The sequence below is a fragment of the Dendropsophus ebraccatus genome, chromosome 2 (assembly GCF_027789765.1).
Source record: "Dendropsophus ebraccatus isolate aDenEbr1 chromosome 2, aDenEbr1.pat, whole genome shotgun sequence".
Lineage (NCBI taxonomy): Eukaryota > Metazoa > Chordata > Amphibia > Anura > Hylidae > Dendropsophus > Dendropsophus ebraccatus.
This window is the reverse complement of record NC_091455.1, coordinates 14170158-14190230: the sequence shown is the minus strand read 5'-3', so window position 1 is coordinate 14190230 and position 20073 is coordinate 14170158. Positions and strand designations below refer to the sequence as shown.

At 41.4% G+C, this 20073-nt stretch overlaps 1 protein-coding gene across 3 annotated transcripts in view; it reads left to right on the top strand.

Annotated features, from left to right (window-relative positions):
• Positions 1-20073, top strand: part of KHDRBS3 (KH RNA binding domain containing, signal transduction associated 3) — a 92178-nt gene that overhangs the window by 55320 nt on the left and 16785 nt on the right. For all 3 annotated transcript variants that reach the window (XR_011361806.1, XM_069959815.1, XM_069959814.1), the window contains 4 exons: positions 3847-3986; positions 4690-4876; positions 14877-14959; positions 18174-18232. Coding sequence is in view for 2 of the 3 variants with exons in the window: in XM_069959815.1 (XP_069815916.1) it covers positions 3847-3986; positions 4690-4876; positions 14877-14959; positions 18174-18232 (469 nt within the window). In the remaining variant the exon portion in view is untranslated. The remainder of the gene's footprint in view (positions 1-3846; positions 3987-4689; positions 4877-14876; positions 14960-18173; positions 18233-20073) is intronic.

Here is a 20073-nt window from a genome sequence, read left to right as displayed (position 1 = left end):
CATTGATTAGTCTCCCCAACCCAAAACAATGCTGTGGCCAGCTGTACACCTGGTCAATTGTTTTTCTTATGAAACACGTCTTTATGTTACAAAACTACAATTGTTATTGCTTTTATGTTCTATTATAGAACCGACGGTTTTATTTACTCCTTATTAAACCTATAAGTGAAACGCTATTTACAATATAACCTAAGGTTTTTAAGAATGTGAAATTTGCTTCTATACCAACTAGTTATTATAGGTTCATGCAGTAGTTAATATGCCTAATTTGGCATGATATTGCCATTCCCGCCTATGGAACTTGCACACTCCATCTAAGACCTTTTGAGAAAAGCTCTTGTTCATTTAGCGTCGGGCTGGCTCCAACCCAGGTAGATCAGGAGGAGACCCCCGCTGTGATCATTTCTTTGAAAACTGAGGTTTTATTACCATGTAAAGAAAAGCTTTTAAAACCGAAATCTACATCGCCATTTACTCAATAAGATTTAAGTGGCTTTCTAATGGGCATGTGAGGTCAGGCAAATCCTAATTGACTGACAGGCTCCAAGAGCTCGGAAGTTTTCGGCAGACTTCATTTCAACTTGACGGAGCCACTGGTCTGAGTGAGAAAGAATAGAGCATAGGCACAATGCTGACAGGGTGGTTCGGGCTGTAATGAAATGTATTCCGTATGAACAGTTTCCTGAATATCTATTTTGACCGAAGTTTAAAAAGGGTTGACCAGAATTATAAATAACAGTTTTCTTTGTCGTTCCCAAAATCGGACCTGCCTATAGGTTATGTGGGCTTTTGCAGAGTAGCCTCATTTAATTTGTTGGAGCTTAATTGGTTTGGAATTGAACAAATTTTGCACCAAGTTAAAATGTGTGTGTGTGTGTGTATATATTATATAATATTTATTTATATTTTATCAGTACAGGAGCAGGGATCTGTCAAACACAATTGGGGGGGGGGGGGGTGGTAAGAAGATCGGCATACAAGTATACACCTTTTCCTCAGCAGGATTCACTAAGCGCTCGCCTCTTAATAAATCCGTCCGGGCGCCCGAACCTGCGCCAGGCGTACCTGCTGGAAGCTGGTCTAGATTTGGATCATTATTTAGGTAGATTTGAATCAGGCGTAAATCATGATAAATGAGGCGTGGGAGGAGGACACACCTCCTCCCACCTTGTCACGCTCACCAAGCCCGCCCTTCGGGCGAGCAGGGCATATGGCAGGCGTATGCCAGGAAGAAGGGGACAATCTGCCCCTTCTCCCTGGCATATGCCTCGGGCAGACATTTCATAAATGCCCCCATTATGTTCTTCTCCTGTTCTTACTGAGTAACCTTAATCCAGATCAATGGTGACAAATTTCAAAAGTGCTGAACTGTCTGGATAGAATGAATGTTTGGCAAGTTTGCTCATCTTTACTCATGACTAGTGTTGAGCAGTCTTGAATAAACTGTCCAGGTTCGCCAACTTCTTCAAACCCAAATAATTGGCATTTTGATTACTGCCGTCGGGAGAAATTAGTTGCTGCCTCTGAAAAACCTGAATACGGCCTATGGCTGTATCCATGCTTTACTGGTGGCCCCAGGGCGGCGTCTAATTCTCCAGTTGCCGGGAATCAAATGCCAAGTATTTGGGTTTGAAGAAGTTGGCGAACCTGGACAGTTTATTCACGTTCGTTCAGCACTAGTTATGACTAAAGATGAGCAAACATGCCTAACATTCAGGTTCGTACGAACCTGAACGATTCCCATTTGAATCCTGCAACATGGAGAATGTTCGGTAAGTTCACTCATCTCTAGTCACAACCCCGACAGGAAAGGCATTGTTTTAAGAAGATGAAAAAAAAAAAAAAAAAATGAAATAGAAAAAATGAAATAAATACATAATATAGCCCTTTTAGGCACAGGTTACAATGCAGGAAATATATTCATGCGTACTACTTCACAATACTGCTTGACAGTATAATACCCTGTTTATCTGTATGTGCATTTTTCACGTGGTTACAAAAGTAGAAGTAGTATTTCATGCCTTCCTGCCAAAAAAAGAATAAAATAAAATGAATGATTCAAGGACAAAACATTTCACTTACTACTGCAGAATGTGAGAATTCATCACTGAATGCCTGCCTGTCCTTGGAACAGTGAATTCCTGCAGCCGAAAGACTCTCCTGATTGTTATTATTTCTTAATACTTTTTTGAAAGAAATATTTTGAAAAACATATTTACCATATTGTTTAAAGAAATCCATCACTTAGTATTCTTTCTGATGCTGCTTCTTCCACTATACAAAGGAAGACTATAGACGCTAATGGTTACTTTTAATAGAGTATAGTGTGAAGTGTTCTCTGTACACTTCATTGCAGGGTAGCCATGTTTGAAAAGCCCTCTACATTTAATACTATGGGAGTTGTGGGGGAAAAAAGTTATATACAGCATTTGACAATTTGACATACACCTCATTGGGTATTATCTGAGATTGTGTGAAAGGAGGTCCCAAGTAAGCACTGCAGCCCCTTCACTTTTTTCGCCTGAACAGAGAAACTCATGGCCATCACATGGGAGATATGCATTCATGGATGGAGCCGTATTTAAGGGTCTCAAAACACTGGACCAGCCAGATATCTCTCCAGGGAAGGCCAAGGGATCGCACCTGGAAGAAGACCACTAGAGATGAGCGAACCTGGAGCATGCTCGAATCGATCCAAACCCGAACTTTCGGCATTTGATTAGCGGTGGCTGCTGAACTTGGATAAAGCCCTAAGGCTATGTGGAAAACATGGATATAGTCATTGGCTGTATCCATGTTTTCCAGACAACCTTAAAGCTTTATCCAAGTTCAGCAGCCCCAGCTAATCAAATACCGAACGTTCGGGTTCGGATCGACTCTAACCCGAACCCGGTTCGCTCATCTCTAGAGACCACCAAAACCACCATATTAAGTGGCCCTAAAAGTCAGTATTCAACTCAATTTACAAGTCTATGAACATAATAAGGGAAAACCAAATCCAGGCATCCATCCAACCACAGACAGCAGCTTCATGGTTTTGCCCCTCATCAGTGTGGAGTAGGATTCTGACTAGGTGGGAGCAATGCCCAGTGTTTTCTTTGGCTGTTCTCCCTGAGATCAATTATCTGTTTACCATATGGCTTTACTAGGCATCGCTCCCACCTAGCTAGAATCCTACCCTGAACACACCCTGAAATAGCTGCCTGTTGATGGGTACCTGGCTTTGGTTACTGGATGTAAAAGGGCCACTTAATATGGTGGTTTTGGCGGTCTCCTTTCAGGAGGAACCCAAAGGCTATCTCCTTCCCTGGAGGGGTATCTGGCTAGTCCTGTGATTCGAGTCTCATTCTTGCAATACATAAGAGTTCCAGGTATTGAACTGTATCTCATAAGAGCTGTATACACAAACCAGTAGAATATTTTTATTAAATTAATAAAATATAGTGGTAGATATGGACATACTCCAAACATTGTAAAAGTGATCAATAATTGTGGATTTGGCATCTAGTATGATCATAAATAAAGCTGTAACTTAAAAAGAAACAAAACAATGTGTACTCGCCCATTGGGTTTTAGGCTAGGTCTACTTTTGACCTTAGATGTTATATTGAATATTTCAAGCATGTTTTATTGATTGTATGCCTGGGAGTGATGGCAGAACACAACCTGTGTAATGCATGCAGCCTGGTTCTTATAGAATGTTAAAATAAACCATACGAAAAGGAAGTTTTATCAGAATGCGATGTTGGCAAAAGAAATTGAAATGTCGAGTTCAGATCTCGTGTTGACATTTATAGATGTTGGTGAAATAGGGTTTACATTTCTTGTTTACTCTTCCGTACATAGGATTACAATGATGAAATCAGACAAGCACAGCTGCAAGAACTCACCTACTTAAATGGCGGCTCTGAAACTGCAGAAGTGCCGGTAGCCCGTGGCAAGCAGCCAGTCCGGGCCAGGGGAACACCTGTCACTGCATTGTCCAGGTAAGATTAGTTTTATAGAAGCATGGTCACCCCAAGACTATAGGTGTACAACAGAGGGTCTACCCTTAGCTTTCCATGAATTTAGTTGAAGGAGTATTCAAATTTCGTAATATAATCCCCTATTTACTATATAGTGGATTGCTGCGGGTGTGACTGCTGGGATTCCTGCTGATCCTTTAAACAAATGGAGTAGCAGGGCCCCATACACTGTGAGGGCTCCATTCATCCTCTATGGGGTTTCTGGACATTGCCTAAGCTTGGCAGTGTTTGGAAGCCCTATTCAGGGAGAATGGAGTTAGGCTATATATACGATGCCCACCACTTATTCAGTAGCAGAATTTTCCTACGTTCTTGTGATCACTGGGGTCCCACCAATCTAGTAGGGGATAACTTTATATAATGTGAATACCATTTTAAGGACTCCATTTCTCACAATACAAATTTGTCAATATTACAACATCCTAGCAAAACCTTGAACAAGCTGCAGCTCACATCACAACCTCTAGGTGATTATTTATAGACCAAAATAGGCAAAAAATAGGCAAAAAAAACTCAGTGTCAGAAACCAGATTAGTATTTATGGGCAACCCTTTGGTAACAACCAATCGTGTATATAGCACAGAATGAAACTGTGCAGAATTTGCACCTTTTCACTTATACTTTTTTTGTATAGTTACCTACACTTCTTCTTGTTCCATTACAGGGGTCGTGGAGGGGTGCCACCTCCATCAGCAGGGGTACCCAGAGGAGCACAGGCTCCCAGAGGTGTAACCCCAGCAAGGGTACCATCCACAAGACCTAGAGGACTTCTTGCCTCAAGAGCAAGGGGAATACCCCATCCAGCAGGATATCGACCCCCTCCACCAGCACAAGACACTTACGGGGAATATGTGAGTATTACATTTAAAGAAACACAAGGCACTTACTGCCTTTCATCTGTCACACTGGTTATAGGGCAAATAACTTATTTGTATTTTGATGAAAGTCATGGTAATGTGTGTACAATAAGTGCCGGCATATAGGTTTCTTGGTACAACTTGTTATAATTGCTTTCACTTTTTCTTTTTTCCATGGTACCCAAAGTATAGTATAGATTTATTTTATTCCCCCCCCCCTTCCCCTTAAAAACAGTACCACCCCAGTCCTGTTGTGTGGTATTGCAACTTGGCTTCATTTACTTCCATGGAACGGAAGTGCAATACCACACATACAAATTTGGGACAAGACTAGTTTTTGGTTGTTTTTTTTTTTTTAATCCTAGATGACCCCCCCATTAAAGGGCAACTCCGGATAAGAAAAACTTGTTTTCTATTAAAAGTACATTAAAGGTTATATAGATGTGTTAATTAGATAATTTAACTTTAGATAATTTTAACTTTTTGTGGGAATCAACTTCAGAGATTAAAGATGATCATAATATGTGCGTGGAGATGAAAAGAAAAAAAAAATAACGTTCAATGCTTTATTACAATATCAGCGTTACAGGTAGAGAAACAGTGTGGCATTACACGTAGAGAATACAGCGTGCTGTGTGGTGTTACAGGTAGAGAATACAGCGCGCTGTGTGGTGTTACAGGTAGAGAATACAGCGCTGTGTGGTGTTACAGGTAGAGAATACAGCGTGCTGTGTGGTGTTACAGGTAGAGAATACAGTGTGCTGTGTGGTGTTACAGGTAGAGAATACAGCATGCTGTGTGGTGTTACAGGTAGAGAATACAGCGTGCTGTGTGGTGTTACAGGTAGAGAATACAGTGTGGTGTTACAGGTAGAGAATACAGTGCTGTGTGGTGTTACAGGTAGAGAATAGAGCGTGCTGTGTGGTGTTACAGGTAGAGAATACAGCGTGCTGTGTGGTGTTACAGGTAGAGAATACAGTGCTGTGTGGTGTTACAGGTAGAGAATACAGCGTGCTGTGTGGTGTTACTGGTAGAGAATACAGCGTGCTGTGTGGTGTTACAGGTAGAGAATACAGTGTGCTGTGTGGTGCTACAGGTAGAGAATACAGCATGCTGTGTGGTGTTACAGGTAGAAAATACAGCGTGCTGTGTGGTGTTACAGGTAGAGAATACAGCCTTCTGTGGGGTGTTACAGGTAGAGAATACAGTGTGCTGTGTGGTTACAGGTAGAGAATACAGCGTGCTGTGTGGTGTTACAGGTAGAGAATACAGCGTGCTGTGTGGTGTTACAGGTAGAGAATACAGCGTGCTGTGTGGTGTTACAGGTAGAGAATACAGCGTGCTGTGTGGTGTTACAGGTAGAGAATACAGTGTGCTGTGTGGTGTTACAGGTAGAGAATACAGCGTGCTGTGTGCTGTTACAGGTAGAGAATACAGTGTGCTGTGTGGTGTTACAGGTAGAGAATACAGCGTGCTGTGTGCTGTTACAGGTAGAGAATACAGTGTGCTGTGTGGTGTTACAGATAGAGAATACAGTGTGCTGTGTGGTGTTACAGGTAGAGAATACAGTGTGCTGTGTGGTGTTACAGGTAGAGAATACAGCGCTGTGTGGTGTTACAGGTAGAGAATACAGTGTGGTGTTACAGGTAGAGAATACAGTGTGGTGTTACAGGTAGAGAATACAGCATGCTGTGGCGCTGGGACCACAATGACATGGTAAAGTACTGCAAATAATTCAGTAACACAATGAAACTGCAATGTGTGAACACAGCCTAGATATTCTGCAACAGCTTTGGGTGGGGAATGGGCAGGGTGGGGGACTGTGCTGAACAGCTGAGGGAAAGCATTGCATTCTGGAACCTGTAGTACGGAGTACATCTTCTCAACTAGGGACACACAACAGGACAAAACCCCCCAAAACAAATGGATTTTTGGTAGTTTCAAAACTGGGATAGATAGGTAATTAATGCTATATGCTTCTGCAGAAGTTTCTTTTTTTTTCACCTCTACCTGGAGTTCCCCTTTAAAGACTAGACAAAGCTCATCCTTACTGTAGCTCCTAACTATGAAAATAGAGCTAGTCCTCCAGTGCCAGCCATTGGTAATGTCTTCCCTATAAGTAAGTGCTTGCCCTTTTTTAAAGTAGTTTCCCTCTAAGGACACTGGTCCGATGAGTGGCTGATCAGTAGTGGTCAGACCATGAAACCTACCGAACACTAGAGCAAGGTGGTGTTGTCCATATTTGAATAGGATGGTTGCTGGACGTATACTGTCCCCTTCAATCATCTGAGACTGATAGAGATGGCTAAGAGCTTGCAAGGTGCATGACACACCTATTCTCGTAATTCCTTGTGGGTCTGAGCAGTAGGGCACCCAGCCATCAGACACTCCTCGCCTATTCTATGGATAATTAATGCTAGCGGAGAAAATCCCTATATAGGACTCTTACCCTCTTACCCACTGACTATGTCTTGTATAGTCGCAGCCATGTTCACTCCATTACTGCATCACCACACAGACCCCATTGCCGGGAGTACCTTCAGGTGAACATGTTATAATAGGAACTTCGATTAGAACGGCTGTGGTGGTCTCCCCTGGGTCTTGGCCTTAGTTAGATCCATATGATTTGATGAGACAGTCATTTAAAAGTTAATGTTTCCTGTCCTATTTAAAGGATGGATTAGTCGAACAAAACTCCCTCAAATATCAAGTCATGTCTCGGAGTCTTTACCTGACTGTAAATCTCATTTTCTCAATCTGATCCGGGTGCTAACAAATGCAAAGTTATGGAGACTTCAGGCAATGTTCACTGGAAAATATGCAAATGATCCTTTAGCAATGTGAAGCCGCTGCCGCTGTAGTGCTGCCCTGTGAGACTGAGCCTCGTTCCATAGGAAGTCTATAGGGGCCATATGCACAGATTTCAGCTATTGTGTGTATGAGGTTCCATTGTACTCAGAGGAGGTAATCTACCACCAAAGGTGTCTGGCAGCAGTTTATTCTCTTCCTATTTAACATACATGCACCAATCCTGTTAGAACTATAAGTTTAGCTAGTAAAGGTGTATGGCCACCTTTAAAGGGAATCTGAGCTCTAAGCCTTCTTACACTATCCCCTACACTAATACTCTCCCCCCTCCAGCATCTCTGACAGGTAAACAACAGCAACTGAGCCAAGCATCAGGTGACCTTGGCGTATGTAGACCTAGGTCGACTGATGTGACCGGCTAATCACTGTTTTTCCGGTAGCCAACATGGCCATGGCATAACAGGATGTGTCGGGCATTCCGGCATGTTTATTGGTTAATTCAAGCCGCCAAACATGCAGGGAGGAGACCTGAACTTTGACCCGAGCACCATGTGCTTGGTATAGCTTCGAGCAGTAGCGGGCACCCCAATGCTGGATTAACAACTGTGTTCGACAGAGCATGCTCGCTCAACACTGGTCTGTATTTCTCCCTAATCTTCACCCATATTGACTACATAAGCTACCGTATAGGTGCCTCCAGTGTCAGGTGTACAGGGCTTTTTTACCATAATGGTAAAGTGTGCCACAACTTATTTGTCTAGCTAATATGAACTTCGACAGAAGGTCTGTAGCTTTTTCGGTCCCCATAGGGAATGAAAGCTTATGGGTTACAGTGTAAGCCCTGTGCAAATGGACTGGAGCTTTATTACTGCTCTGTGTAATACTCTTACATCTTTTTAGATGATACCTGTATATACATTTTATGTTTATGTGAAATGCTTTGTATTAAAAGGGTTATCCAGCGCTACAAAAACATGGCCACATTCTTCCAGAGACAGCCCCACTCTTTTCTCCAGTTTGAGTGCAGGTTTTGTAAATCAGTACCATTGAAGTGAATGGAGTTTAAAGGGGTTATCCAGTGCTACAAAAACATGGCCAATTTTGCCCCACTCTTGTTTCCAGTTCAGGTGTGCTTTGCAATTTAAGCTCCATTCACTTCAATGGAACTGAGTTTCAAACCCCACCCAAACTGGAGACAAGAGTGGTGCAAAAGTGGCCATGTTTTTGTAGCACTGGATAACCCCTTTAATTGCAAACCACACCTGACCTGGAGACAAGAGCGGTGCTGTCTCTGGAAGAAAGTGGCCATGTTTTTGTAGCACTGGATAGCCCCTTTAAATATCCACCCAGACTCTTTATTATGTAGGCTTTCCATTGGTTGGTATGGGTATCCATGTATGCAGGCTTTCCATTGGTTGGTATGGGTATCCATGTATGGAGACAATGACCATTGTATTACGGGCTGAATCCAGGCATTGTGGAAGTGGCATAAAACCTCTGACTGATCAGCACGTAACCTTCTGCACCTGCTCCACAGCCTCAGTCTATGTTGCGCTCACTTACGGATATCTTTGGCCTGTTTACTTGTTTTCTACATGGACCTTAAATAGCCTCCACTTTACTTCTTCCCACCATATGGGACCCAGGGAGCAGTCACACCTTGTTAGCTTAGCTTCTTATTAGACTTGCCAAAGGGGTATTGAAACCATTGGTTACAGACTAGAATAGACGCGGCTTCTGATGTTACAAACTTGTTTACTTGTCTTGTAAATTCCAGCCAGAATGAAATTTATTTATTTATTTTTTTTTTCATTCACACAAAAAAATGACATTTTATACATTTTTAAAATCACATTTTTTTTGCAATGTAAAAAAGTTAAAGCTGTACTTTTTAGTGAAGATATAGTATATGAACATCCAGGAAACTTATGCAAACATGGGGAAATCATTAGAGATGTGTGTGTCTTGAGCATGCTCCTGTCTAGGGATGGTCCGAACCCTCCGAGGTTCAGGTTCGTATGAACCCGAACACTCGGCATCAGGTTCCCGCTGTCTGCCCGCTCCGTGGAGCTGGGTGGATACAGCGGGAGGACCGCCTGGAAAACTGGGATACAGCCTATGGCTATGGCTGTATCCCAGTTTTCCAGGCGGTCCTCCTGCTGGATCCGCCCGCTGCACGGAGCGAGCAGACAGCGGGAATCATTATCGAGAGTTCGGGTTCGTACGACTCGGTTCAGACCATCCCTACTCCTGTCCAATAGTTCAGCCTTTGAATACCGGTGGCTGAAGAAGTTGGATGCAGTTCTAAGGGCCGTAGGCCATGGGCTGTATACATGTTTTCCCGGATTTCCTAGAGCTGCATGCAACTTCTTCAGCCACTGGTATTCAAATGCTGAATGATCGGTGTCGAGCTTGTTCATCTCTAGAGATCGAGAACATACAAACCCCCATTGCCCTCGAATGGATTCAAACCTGAACCACAAAGCCATAATTAGTCCTAGTACACTCTAATAGGGAAACTAGGGAATTCACCTCAGCTCTAGTAACAGATGTAGCACCTCCGCACCACATCATGGTACTATAGCCCATAACCCTTACACCAAATGGGTGTGATCCAGGCAAGTTTACGCGAATGTCAACTCACGCAGTGCTGTTTATGCATTGATAGTCAGTACCTTCAGGAGCAGGGAGTCCAGATGTTGACAGGAGTCCCTGCTCCTCTATCCGTGGCATGCTACACCCATGGCATAGTGAGGGCTGAACGAGTCTAGTGGCCAATAAATCTGTATTAAGCCAGGTACAAACAAAGAGGAGGAGACCCTCAGCCATGAGAAAATCCTATCCTGGAACTGGTTGACACATCTGCACCCTCTGCATTCCCTGAAGAAAAAAAAAACACCATAACTTTCCACCATATAATATGATAAATGTATTATAAATAGGGGGTCCCACATTTGGTACCCTTACTAAATGGTCCAAATTCCATAGAAAGAGCAGCGCTTCTCCAGACTTGTTGGTTATTTACCTAGCTTGAGTAGGGGGTGGTTCTGGCTGTGTAAGGCCTGTCCTCTCCTGCTTTACACATTAAATAAGCAAGTTTGTATGGACACTGTGCGGCTGCCCAGATGACTGATACTGGGCAATTGTCCCGGCAGCTCATAGGAAATAGTGGCTGTCTGCTGCAGCCGCTTTTATTACACAGAGCGACGGCAGTAGATGGTTCCTATTGTGGTTGTTTGTCTTTTAACATGTTTAAAGACATAGTTGGTCCTCTCCATTATGTGTGTGCTCAGTAGACCTGGATATTCATGAGCACCAACAAATTTTAGCGTTAGCGGAGTGGCCTAAAGCTCATTCTCCTGCATATTAGGAGAACGGCCGAACAGCATAATGCAAGTAATACACTGATTTAATTAACATTTGTCACTAGCTTATGCTGCCCTCATTTAAGGCAGAATAAACAGAGTGACAGATCCAACAGGATAAAGAAAGATGTGGCACTCACCATAGACTGTTGCATACAGAAAGGTTCATTCATTACTAGTACATAGAATTCGAGGGAAAAGAGAGCTAGTTGGGAATGTTACAGCAACAGATTGTTTTGTGCAGTGCGGCACTTCCTCTGGCTGCGTGCTTGTCCTGTGTATAAACCCTTTAAGACCAGAGTACGAGTGTGCCAGCCTTAATTAATCTCCCCCATTTTGGTGAGCTTTTTTGTCAAGGGACCTTTGTCTCTAGAGAACCCCTTTAATAACCGTGTAACAAGGCATTACTTATTTCCTGTAACTTTGTCCCGTAGCTCTTGTTGCTCGTCTTTAACAATGTACAGTAACTCGCTGATTCAGGGACTCCATTAGTGATTAGTACAGTTAAAACACTTTAATCGAATGAAGCAATTAGAATCCTTGTTTTTTATTAGTCCTTTCAATTTATAGCGAGTTTATAAAGCCAGAAGGGCGCATACTGTAGATGTCCGCTGACATTGCCAATACTGTGTATAGTTGTAGAATAATCATATGGCTATGAATGCAGTAAACCATTAATATAGATGGCCTTGTCTATATGCCTGATGGGACGTTTTGTTATGCTGCCGTGTAAGTGTCCCTTTGCTGCTGTTATAGTGAGAATATAGAATTTCCAGAACATAAATTATTATTCTGGACATTTTATAATGAGACGACGGCAAAGGATTGCACATATAAGGCGAGGATTGGGGGAAGGGGGATATGAAGCTGCAGCTTCTTAATCAGAAGCTTTAATAAGGACTCATGGGAAAAATCTAGGGGATTGAGAGGAAAATTTTAGAGCAGACTCTTATAAAATTTAATTTTAAAGCCACCTTTGACATGGAAGAAATTAGTTATCATTAGAGATGAGCGAACCGGGTTTGAGTCGATCCGAACCCGAACGTTCGGTATTTGATTAGCGGTGGCTGCTGAAGTTGGATAAAGCTCTAAGGTTGTCTGGAAAACATAGATACAGCCAATGACTATATCCATGATTTCCACATAGCCTTAGGGCTTTATCCAACTTCAGCAGCCACCTCTAATCACATGCCGAAAGTTCGGGTTCGGATCGACTCGAGCATGCTCCAGGTTCGCTCATCTCTAGTTAACATGTGTTACTGCAGGAATGGGGAAAGCTTTGCTTGTCCAGGTAAGATAGGAATTGTAGTTTTGTGTGTATATATATATATATATATATATATATATATATATATATATATATATATATATATATATATATATAAAGCAGAAAACGAGCAGCACAGCTTGGTAATTAGTCGGTGCCAGCAGACCCAGGTCCTGACTTCAGACCGAAAGCATATATCACGGGAAAGTCCACGGCACACAGGTTCAATGTGAAGAAATAAGTGTTTATTCAAATCATGCAGCAATCCAGTACGCAACGTTTCGGTGGCTTCTTGCTTGAAAATGGTGGCAAGAAGCCACCGAAACGTTGCGTACTGGATTGCTGCATGATTTGAATAAACACTTATTTCTTCACATTGAACCTGTGTGCCGTGGACTTTCCCGTGATATATATATATATATATATATATATATATATATATATATATATATATATATATGAATTGTAGTTTTGCATATGTATATATATAAAATATATATTTTTTTATCATTATTTTTTTTTCTTCCAGTACTTATCAGTTCTTATCAGTACTTATCAGTACTGTAGATTTTAAAATAGAAGCAAATTACAAATCTATTTAATTTTGTGACACAAATGTGTTTTTTTTTTTTTTTATTAAATCACTGGAGTTCCCCTTTAAGTGGACATCAAGTCAAGAGAAGGACTTAGTCTGCAGATGGTAGCATATTTTTAAAAATGTATTCGGAAGTCCCTTAATTTTGTATTCAGGAAACCAATGGACAATTAAAAAAAAAAAAAATAATAATAAAAAAATCTGTGAAAAAATCATAACCATAGATTAGAAGAAAGTCCCGGGTTCTCTCCGCCGAGCGCTGTGCACAGCATTTTGTTTTATGGCCTCCTTTATCCGTATATAGAACTGCTCAGGTTAATGGAGTTTTCTGAGATTATAAAAAGAAAATGACTAAAATGCTCAACTAATAAAATCTGTAATAAACTCTCAGAATTCTTCTGTTTCCTCAACATCGCTGTTTTGGTTCCAATATTATCTATTGATTAGGTGTCATGTGAGTTGGCTGGTCAATCACTGGTCCCTGCAATGACATGTCAATAATAGTCACTGCGGCAGGTTGTGGCTGTCCGGCTGGCTCACATGACAGGTCAATATGCTGGCCATCCAAAGATCAATAGAAAGATTGCCTTGTTTCTTTTTTTATTTTTTTCCCCCATCCCTTAAGCATTATTAAAGGGGTTCTTCACTTGGGGAACGCTTTTTAAAAAAAAAAAAAAAATAGTCCAGACATTAAGCAGATCACCAAATCTCTCTATTTCAGAGATAATCTGTGAAAAATCCTAGCAGGAAATGTATCATTTCTCTGCAGCGCCCCCACAGGGAGATTGAAGTATTACACAGTACACAATTAAATCAATGTATTGTGTATGTAATGCAGGACAGGTCGGGTCCTCCGGAGCAAGGGACACTCTTTGTAACCACTCTGAAGTCTAGCCAAGAGATGAGGACCCTAAATAGAGGAGTCCTTACTATATTCATATAGAATAAAGATGGATTTTATAAACTGGGCAGCCTCTTTAAAGCAATAGTATCAATAACAGTAATGATACCTGTATTTAGCTTGTGTAAGGCTTAAATGATGTAAAATGCTTTTGTTTCCTGGTTTATATGGTCAAAGAGGTGTGGCCTGGGCACTAAGTGCCGTCTGCTGCAAAGCTAGCCCTCTCCATCCCACAGATGGTGCACACAAGGTGTGACATTGAACCCACAGCTGAAGCTGGCCAGCTCCCCATGCAAGTCCTAGCACATTTGCTTCCTCTGCTCTTCTGCACGTGGCTGGGGAAAGCGGTGAAAGGAGTTGCAGTTCAGGGCACTTCAGTACCTAGGCCACGCCCCTTTGACTCATCAGACCAGCAAAAACATATTATGCATTATTGTATCCACAGACAAGCAAAGCACAGGTATTATTTATTTACTACGAACTCCTTTTATCTTTATTGTACATTATTGCAAAAGCATTAAATAAATGAACAATATTTTACAATATTTTGCATATAAACTGCCGCCACTTTTAAATTCTAGAACTTTTTTTTTTTTTTTAGCATATTAGAGAATAAAATGTAAAAGTAACTGTCTCCCAAGCTTTTTTTTTTTTTTTAATTCCTGTTTTGAGTCGAGCCAAGTGCAGTATTACTAAGAAGGTCACGGTAATAAACAAGAAACTTGATGTCTACAGGGAGTTGATGCATCTGAATGGAGAATGAAGGAAGTGAAAGTGACTCTTTGTTTGACACAGTTTTTGTGGAAATTCAGCTGCAGGCTAAGGCAGGGGCGGCCGCTGATTTGACTTTACTAATTTCATAGCTATGGGGGGGGAATAGGTAACGGTAACACCCGGGCCCTAAGGGGGTCCCTCTACTAAGTAAGAAAACACCAGTGTTACCAGTCGCTCGTGGCAGATGGGGGCGCTGTTTACAGATTTTCTCAGGGCCCGGAAGCTTTAGGCTATGCCTCTGGTTTCATGACATCGGGTCTATAAATGTTTTTGTTTAATCCTAGGATTACGATGATGGTTATGGAACGGCGTATGATGAGCAAAGCTACGATTCTTACGATAACAACTATAATTCACAAGTACAGAGGTGAGTGGAGCCGAGGACGGGCTGTTCTAGTCTGTTTTGATGATGGTGCAGTTTTTTGGGTTATGGAGGTATTTGTTTTCAATAACTGTTTCTTTGCGGGAATTGACGTTCATTATCATAATGAGAACATATTCCAACCTGCTTTCCGAGCACTTTCCCTTGAAGCTCCGGTGCTCCTGGGACATTTCTTAGCTATTGAACTGTGACATTCATTGGAAGAAAAAAAAACTGTTGAGAGTTAGAAAACAAATTCTCACTGTTAGCTCTTTTTCCCTTGAAATTGGCTTGTGTTTCATAAGGGAAATTCCACATTTTAAAGAATTTGGCTTAAGTGTTTAGGCATTATCTCCTGATACAGTAGGGAATAGGATAATCTCCTTAGTCTAGCTGATGCAGTTTAGCATTGCTGATCTATGACAGACAGTAATGGAGGAGAGCTGCTGCTGCAGTCAGATGCCTTACAGATAGGCAGAGGCTCATGACAGAGGAAATTACTGTTTTCTTAGGATGCATATAGACAAAGGCTCGGATTTATCAATCTGTGGGAAACCAAAAACTGGTGTCATTTGCCCACAGCAACCAGTCACAGCTCAGGTCATTGGACTCTACGAGCAAAATACACCACTCTTTGCTTGTAGTAGTATTTTTTTATTAATCTTAAGCCAACATACTCCGCAGCACTTTATAATTCTGGGTGTACATAGACAAAGTCAGACATTACATAAATTACAGATCACAGAGATGCTTCATCTACAGGATTGGGAAAAGTACCCGCATGATGGGGGCGACCACTGGGTCCCCAACTGATCACAAGAGCAAAGGTCAGTTGTCCCCCAGCTGCTTGCATGCTCAACTGCTACTTTATTCTTTCTCTATGGGATTTCTATACAGTGCCAATGTTGAACTCCGCATTAACGGGGTTCGCCAACAAAAATCTCTTTCTTTCAAATCAACTGGTGTCAGAAAGTTATATAAATTTTGTAATTTGCTTCCAATAAAAAATCTCAAGTCTTCCCATACTTATTAGCTGCAGTATGTCATGCAGGAAATGTTTTATTTTCAGTCTGACACAGTGCTCTCTGCTGACATCTCTGGCCAAGACAGGAACTGTCCAGAGCAGTAGAGGTTTTCTATGGGGATTCATAGAAAATTGAGACAAAGTTCCTGTCTCGGCCAGAGATGTCAGCAGAGAGCACTGTGTCTGACTGAAAATAACATTTCCTGCATGACATACAGCAGCTAATAGGTATGGGGAGACTATTTTTTTAATAGAAGTAAATTACAAATCTACTTAACTTTCTGATATCAGTTGATATGAAAGAAAAAGATTTTCTCTTGGCAAACCCTTTAATTAGAATTTCGACAGACAGTGAATGCAGTGGCTGGCGAGCATGCAATCTGCTGTTCCCTTCACTCCGAGGACAGACAACCTGTCCACCACCAAATCTAGACTATAGCTAAATGTGCAGTAACCCTTCAGGTGATTTATTTATTTTTATTGTTCTTATTTGACCCCACAAAGTCTATATAGATTGTTTTAGAATAATGGGGCAGATTGATCATTGTTGTTTTATAAAATAATAATGCCCATAGGTCGCTCTTAGACACTTGACTTATTCATCAACCATACCAACTCTGGCAGGATTTACTGCACCCTGTTGAAAATTTTCTTGCGGCTCTTATTTGTGGGGTTGGATGGTGGTCACCAATTGTCTATTTGGGCAGTACTTTAGAACTTGTGGGCAGAGGGGACGCACATCACTTGCAGGCTTAAGAGTTATCCTTAACATACCATCCCAAATCAGGCGGATTTTGGCTGAAACGGCTTGTAGGGGACCGGTGACCTTAAATGCACTGGCATCCTGATCAGTCTGTTTGCTCCTGCTTATGCCCTTTTTATAATTCCTCATTGTAATATCATCTTGTAGTAGGGCCGTAAAGCTGTCAAGTGCAAGATAACAAGGGCTTGTTTTACATATTCCAAGATTGCATCTGATGTAGTGTACATTCCGCACCAGGCATAGTCTGTAAAGTCTGCCGTACAGCCACTTCTGATTGATTTACTTCCCGTTTATGTAAGCCGTATGGGCCTCGGCAACAGAACAGAAGTGTTTGTCTACTTTCCATTTTATGTTTTCAAGAAGATTTATATTGGATGGTTTGAAAAATTGCTATACAAATATGAAACCAACTAGAGATCGGCACTACATCATTTGGACTTAGCATCGCCATCTGCTTAATAGCAGTAAAATGGCTGCAGAGGCTCTTACAATCGGCCATTCTCAGACCTGACAGATGCTGCCGTGTTAACATGTCAAGGCGAAAGGCCTGTCATGAGGATATTTCTTATACCACAAGGTTGTAAAAGGGGGAGGGGGGGGGGGGGGGGGGGGGGGGGAGTTCCCAAATTCATCAGTTGTTAATGAAGTTAACCAGATTGACTTCAATACAGATTGTGTTCTTTTTTTTTTTGTTCTTTAATGGTTTAATGTGTTCTCGATTGTTGCGTAGATAAAGTGTATGGATAACATAACATACAGTATAACATGGGCCAGTGGAGAAACAGCCCCGGTTGAGGTTGAACCAGACCCTTTAGCTATTGGGGGGAGGGAACTTTTTCAGAGTAGAAAATAGTGCTAAGCGAAGATTCCGAACTGTTTGGGTTCGGCAATGTTCTCCACACCCGAATGCTTAGCGTTTGACTTCCTGCAGCTGCATGCATGCCTATGGCTGTATCCTTGTTTTCCAAGACTCCTTGGCGCTTCATCCAACTTCTGCAGCCACGGAGAGTCAAATGCCAAGTGTTCAGGTTCGGCAATATTCTCCGAACCCTAACCGTTTGGAATTTACTTCTATACACTATTAGAAAACAAAAAATTTGATTATTGACCTCAAGAGTCATTGAGAGGGAAGAAGGAAACGGCCAGACTTATAGTTTCATAGCAATTGTTGCTTGAAGGTCCTAATTTAATTTGTAATGGAAGTCTAAGATTTTCCAGAACAAAGGATATGCAAATTAGTTCTCTCACCACCTTTTCAAGATTAGCCAAACTTGTTGACTCTCCAACAGAATGAGATATTTTCTGGGCCGATCCCCAAAAAAGCTGCAGCAGTTTTTGATTAAACCGACTATGGGACTGTTCCTTCTAAGAGGTACTATGTGATTAAGACCTATGGCAGCATAATTTATAAGCTGTGCTTCTCTTCTTTTTAGCATGGGGGATTATTATGATTATGGACACGGGATTGGAGAGGACTCCTATGACTCATATGGTGAGTAGATACAAAATGCACATATGTGGTCTAAACTCCATAAGGGTATTGATGGGCCATGTGAGCGGTTTCTAGAAGCCAAAAACAAAGAAAACAGCTGGACATGATAATTGAATAATGATTATATTCTCTGTCTTGTTCATTAAGCATCAATTCTGTGATTTCTAAATATTTTCACATTAAGGCTGGGTTCACACTAAGTATATTTCAGTCAGTATTGTGGTCCTCATATTGCAACCAAAACCAGGAGTGGATTAAAAACACAAAGGATCTGTTCACACAATGTTGAAATTGAGTGGATGGCCGCCATATAACAGTAAATAAAGGCCATTATTTCAATATAACAGCCGTTGTTTTAAAATAACAGCAAATATTTGCCATTATATGGTGACCATCCACTCAATTTCAACATTGTGTGAACAGATCCTTTCTGTGTATTCAATCCACTCCTGGTTTTGGTTGCAATATGAGGACCACAATACTGACTGAAATATACGTAGTGTGAACCCAGCCTATGAGTAGAGATGTTACATTTCTGTACTTTTTGTACAGATAGTGTTTTGTTTTGTTTTTTTTTTTTTTTTAAACTAGGCTCCCTTTGAAAAATATGCAAAATGGCTCAATCTATTGCCTCCACTATCCGTTACATGGCAAGACCCAGAATAGGGCATGTGGAGGTTGTTCAGGATCAAAATTTGATTTCAACTTGTCCGTCTCCTGACATCCCAATTCATCTGTTTAAGGCTGTGGTACTGGTGCAAGGCCATAGCTACTACTGTGCTACCCTGTTCACTTGAATAAACAGTCTTGCAGTAACTTGTGCTACTGCCACTTTAAGGAACAACTGGGTGTGGACTTTCAAGAGGTGGCAGTGTTTATCCCTTCAAATGGCTGATCAGCACTGTACCAGGATTCTTCCCCTGATAATTTTAATTAGGGATGGTCCGAACCTGAATGGTATGAACCCGAACGCTCAGCATCAGATTCCCGTGGTCTTCCCACTCCATGCAGTGGGAGGACCGCCTGGAAAACTGGGATACAGTAGCCTATGGTTATGGCTGTATCCCAGTTTTCCAGGCGGTCCTCCCGCTGTATCCACCCTCCCCACGGAGCGGGCAGACAGCAGGAATCTTTTCCGAGAGTTCGGGTTCGTACGAACCCGAACCGAAGCAGTTTCGGACCATCCCTAAATCTAATATTGCCAGCCTGTGCTGAACACATTTCAGTTTGAATTTATTTAATTTGTAGATTACAAAAAGGCTGTAGTATTGACTATCTAGGCATATGTCTGAGATTGGAGGAGGTGTAAGACTAAAAAATAAAAAAATATATTTTCTTGGTGGTTTTATATCAATTGTCTACTTTTATTTTATTATTATTATTATTATTTGCACTGGTCTTTCTTTTCCCATAGTAATAACCTAGGAGGGTGTAGTGAGTAATAGGGCATAGCAATGCTTTGTTTCCATTTTCACATTTAGGATACATCAGTGCACAGTGCCAAGAACAGAATTCAGAGTGGAGAAATACTTTTGGTTTTTACAGTAGCATTTTTTTATGTTTTTTTATAAATAATACATCAGACGAATTCAGAAATTTCAGTAAATGGGCTATGACAGAGGTGTTAATGCCAAAGTCACAGAAGTGACTTTTTGCTTGGTAGAAGTGTTTCCGTAATAAAGAGCATTTTAGTTGGTTTCAGCTGTTTTCGCAAAGTTAAAAGCTGCTTTTATGCTTACATGGTATTGTCTAGAGCATTGATGCAACAGAACATTACTGTATTCATAAGACTGTGTGACTACTCACCAAAGGAGTACTTCTGAGGATCATACTGATTTGTT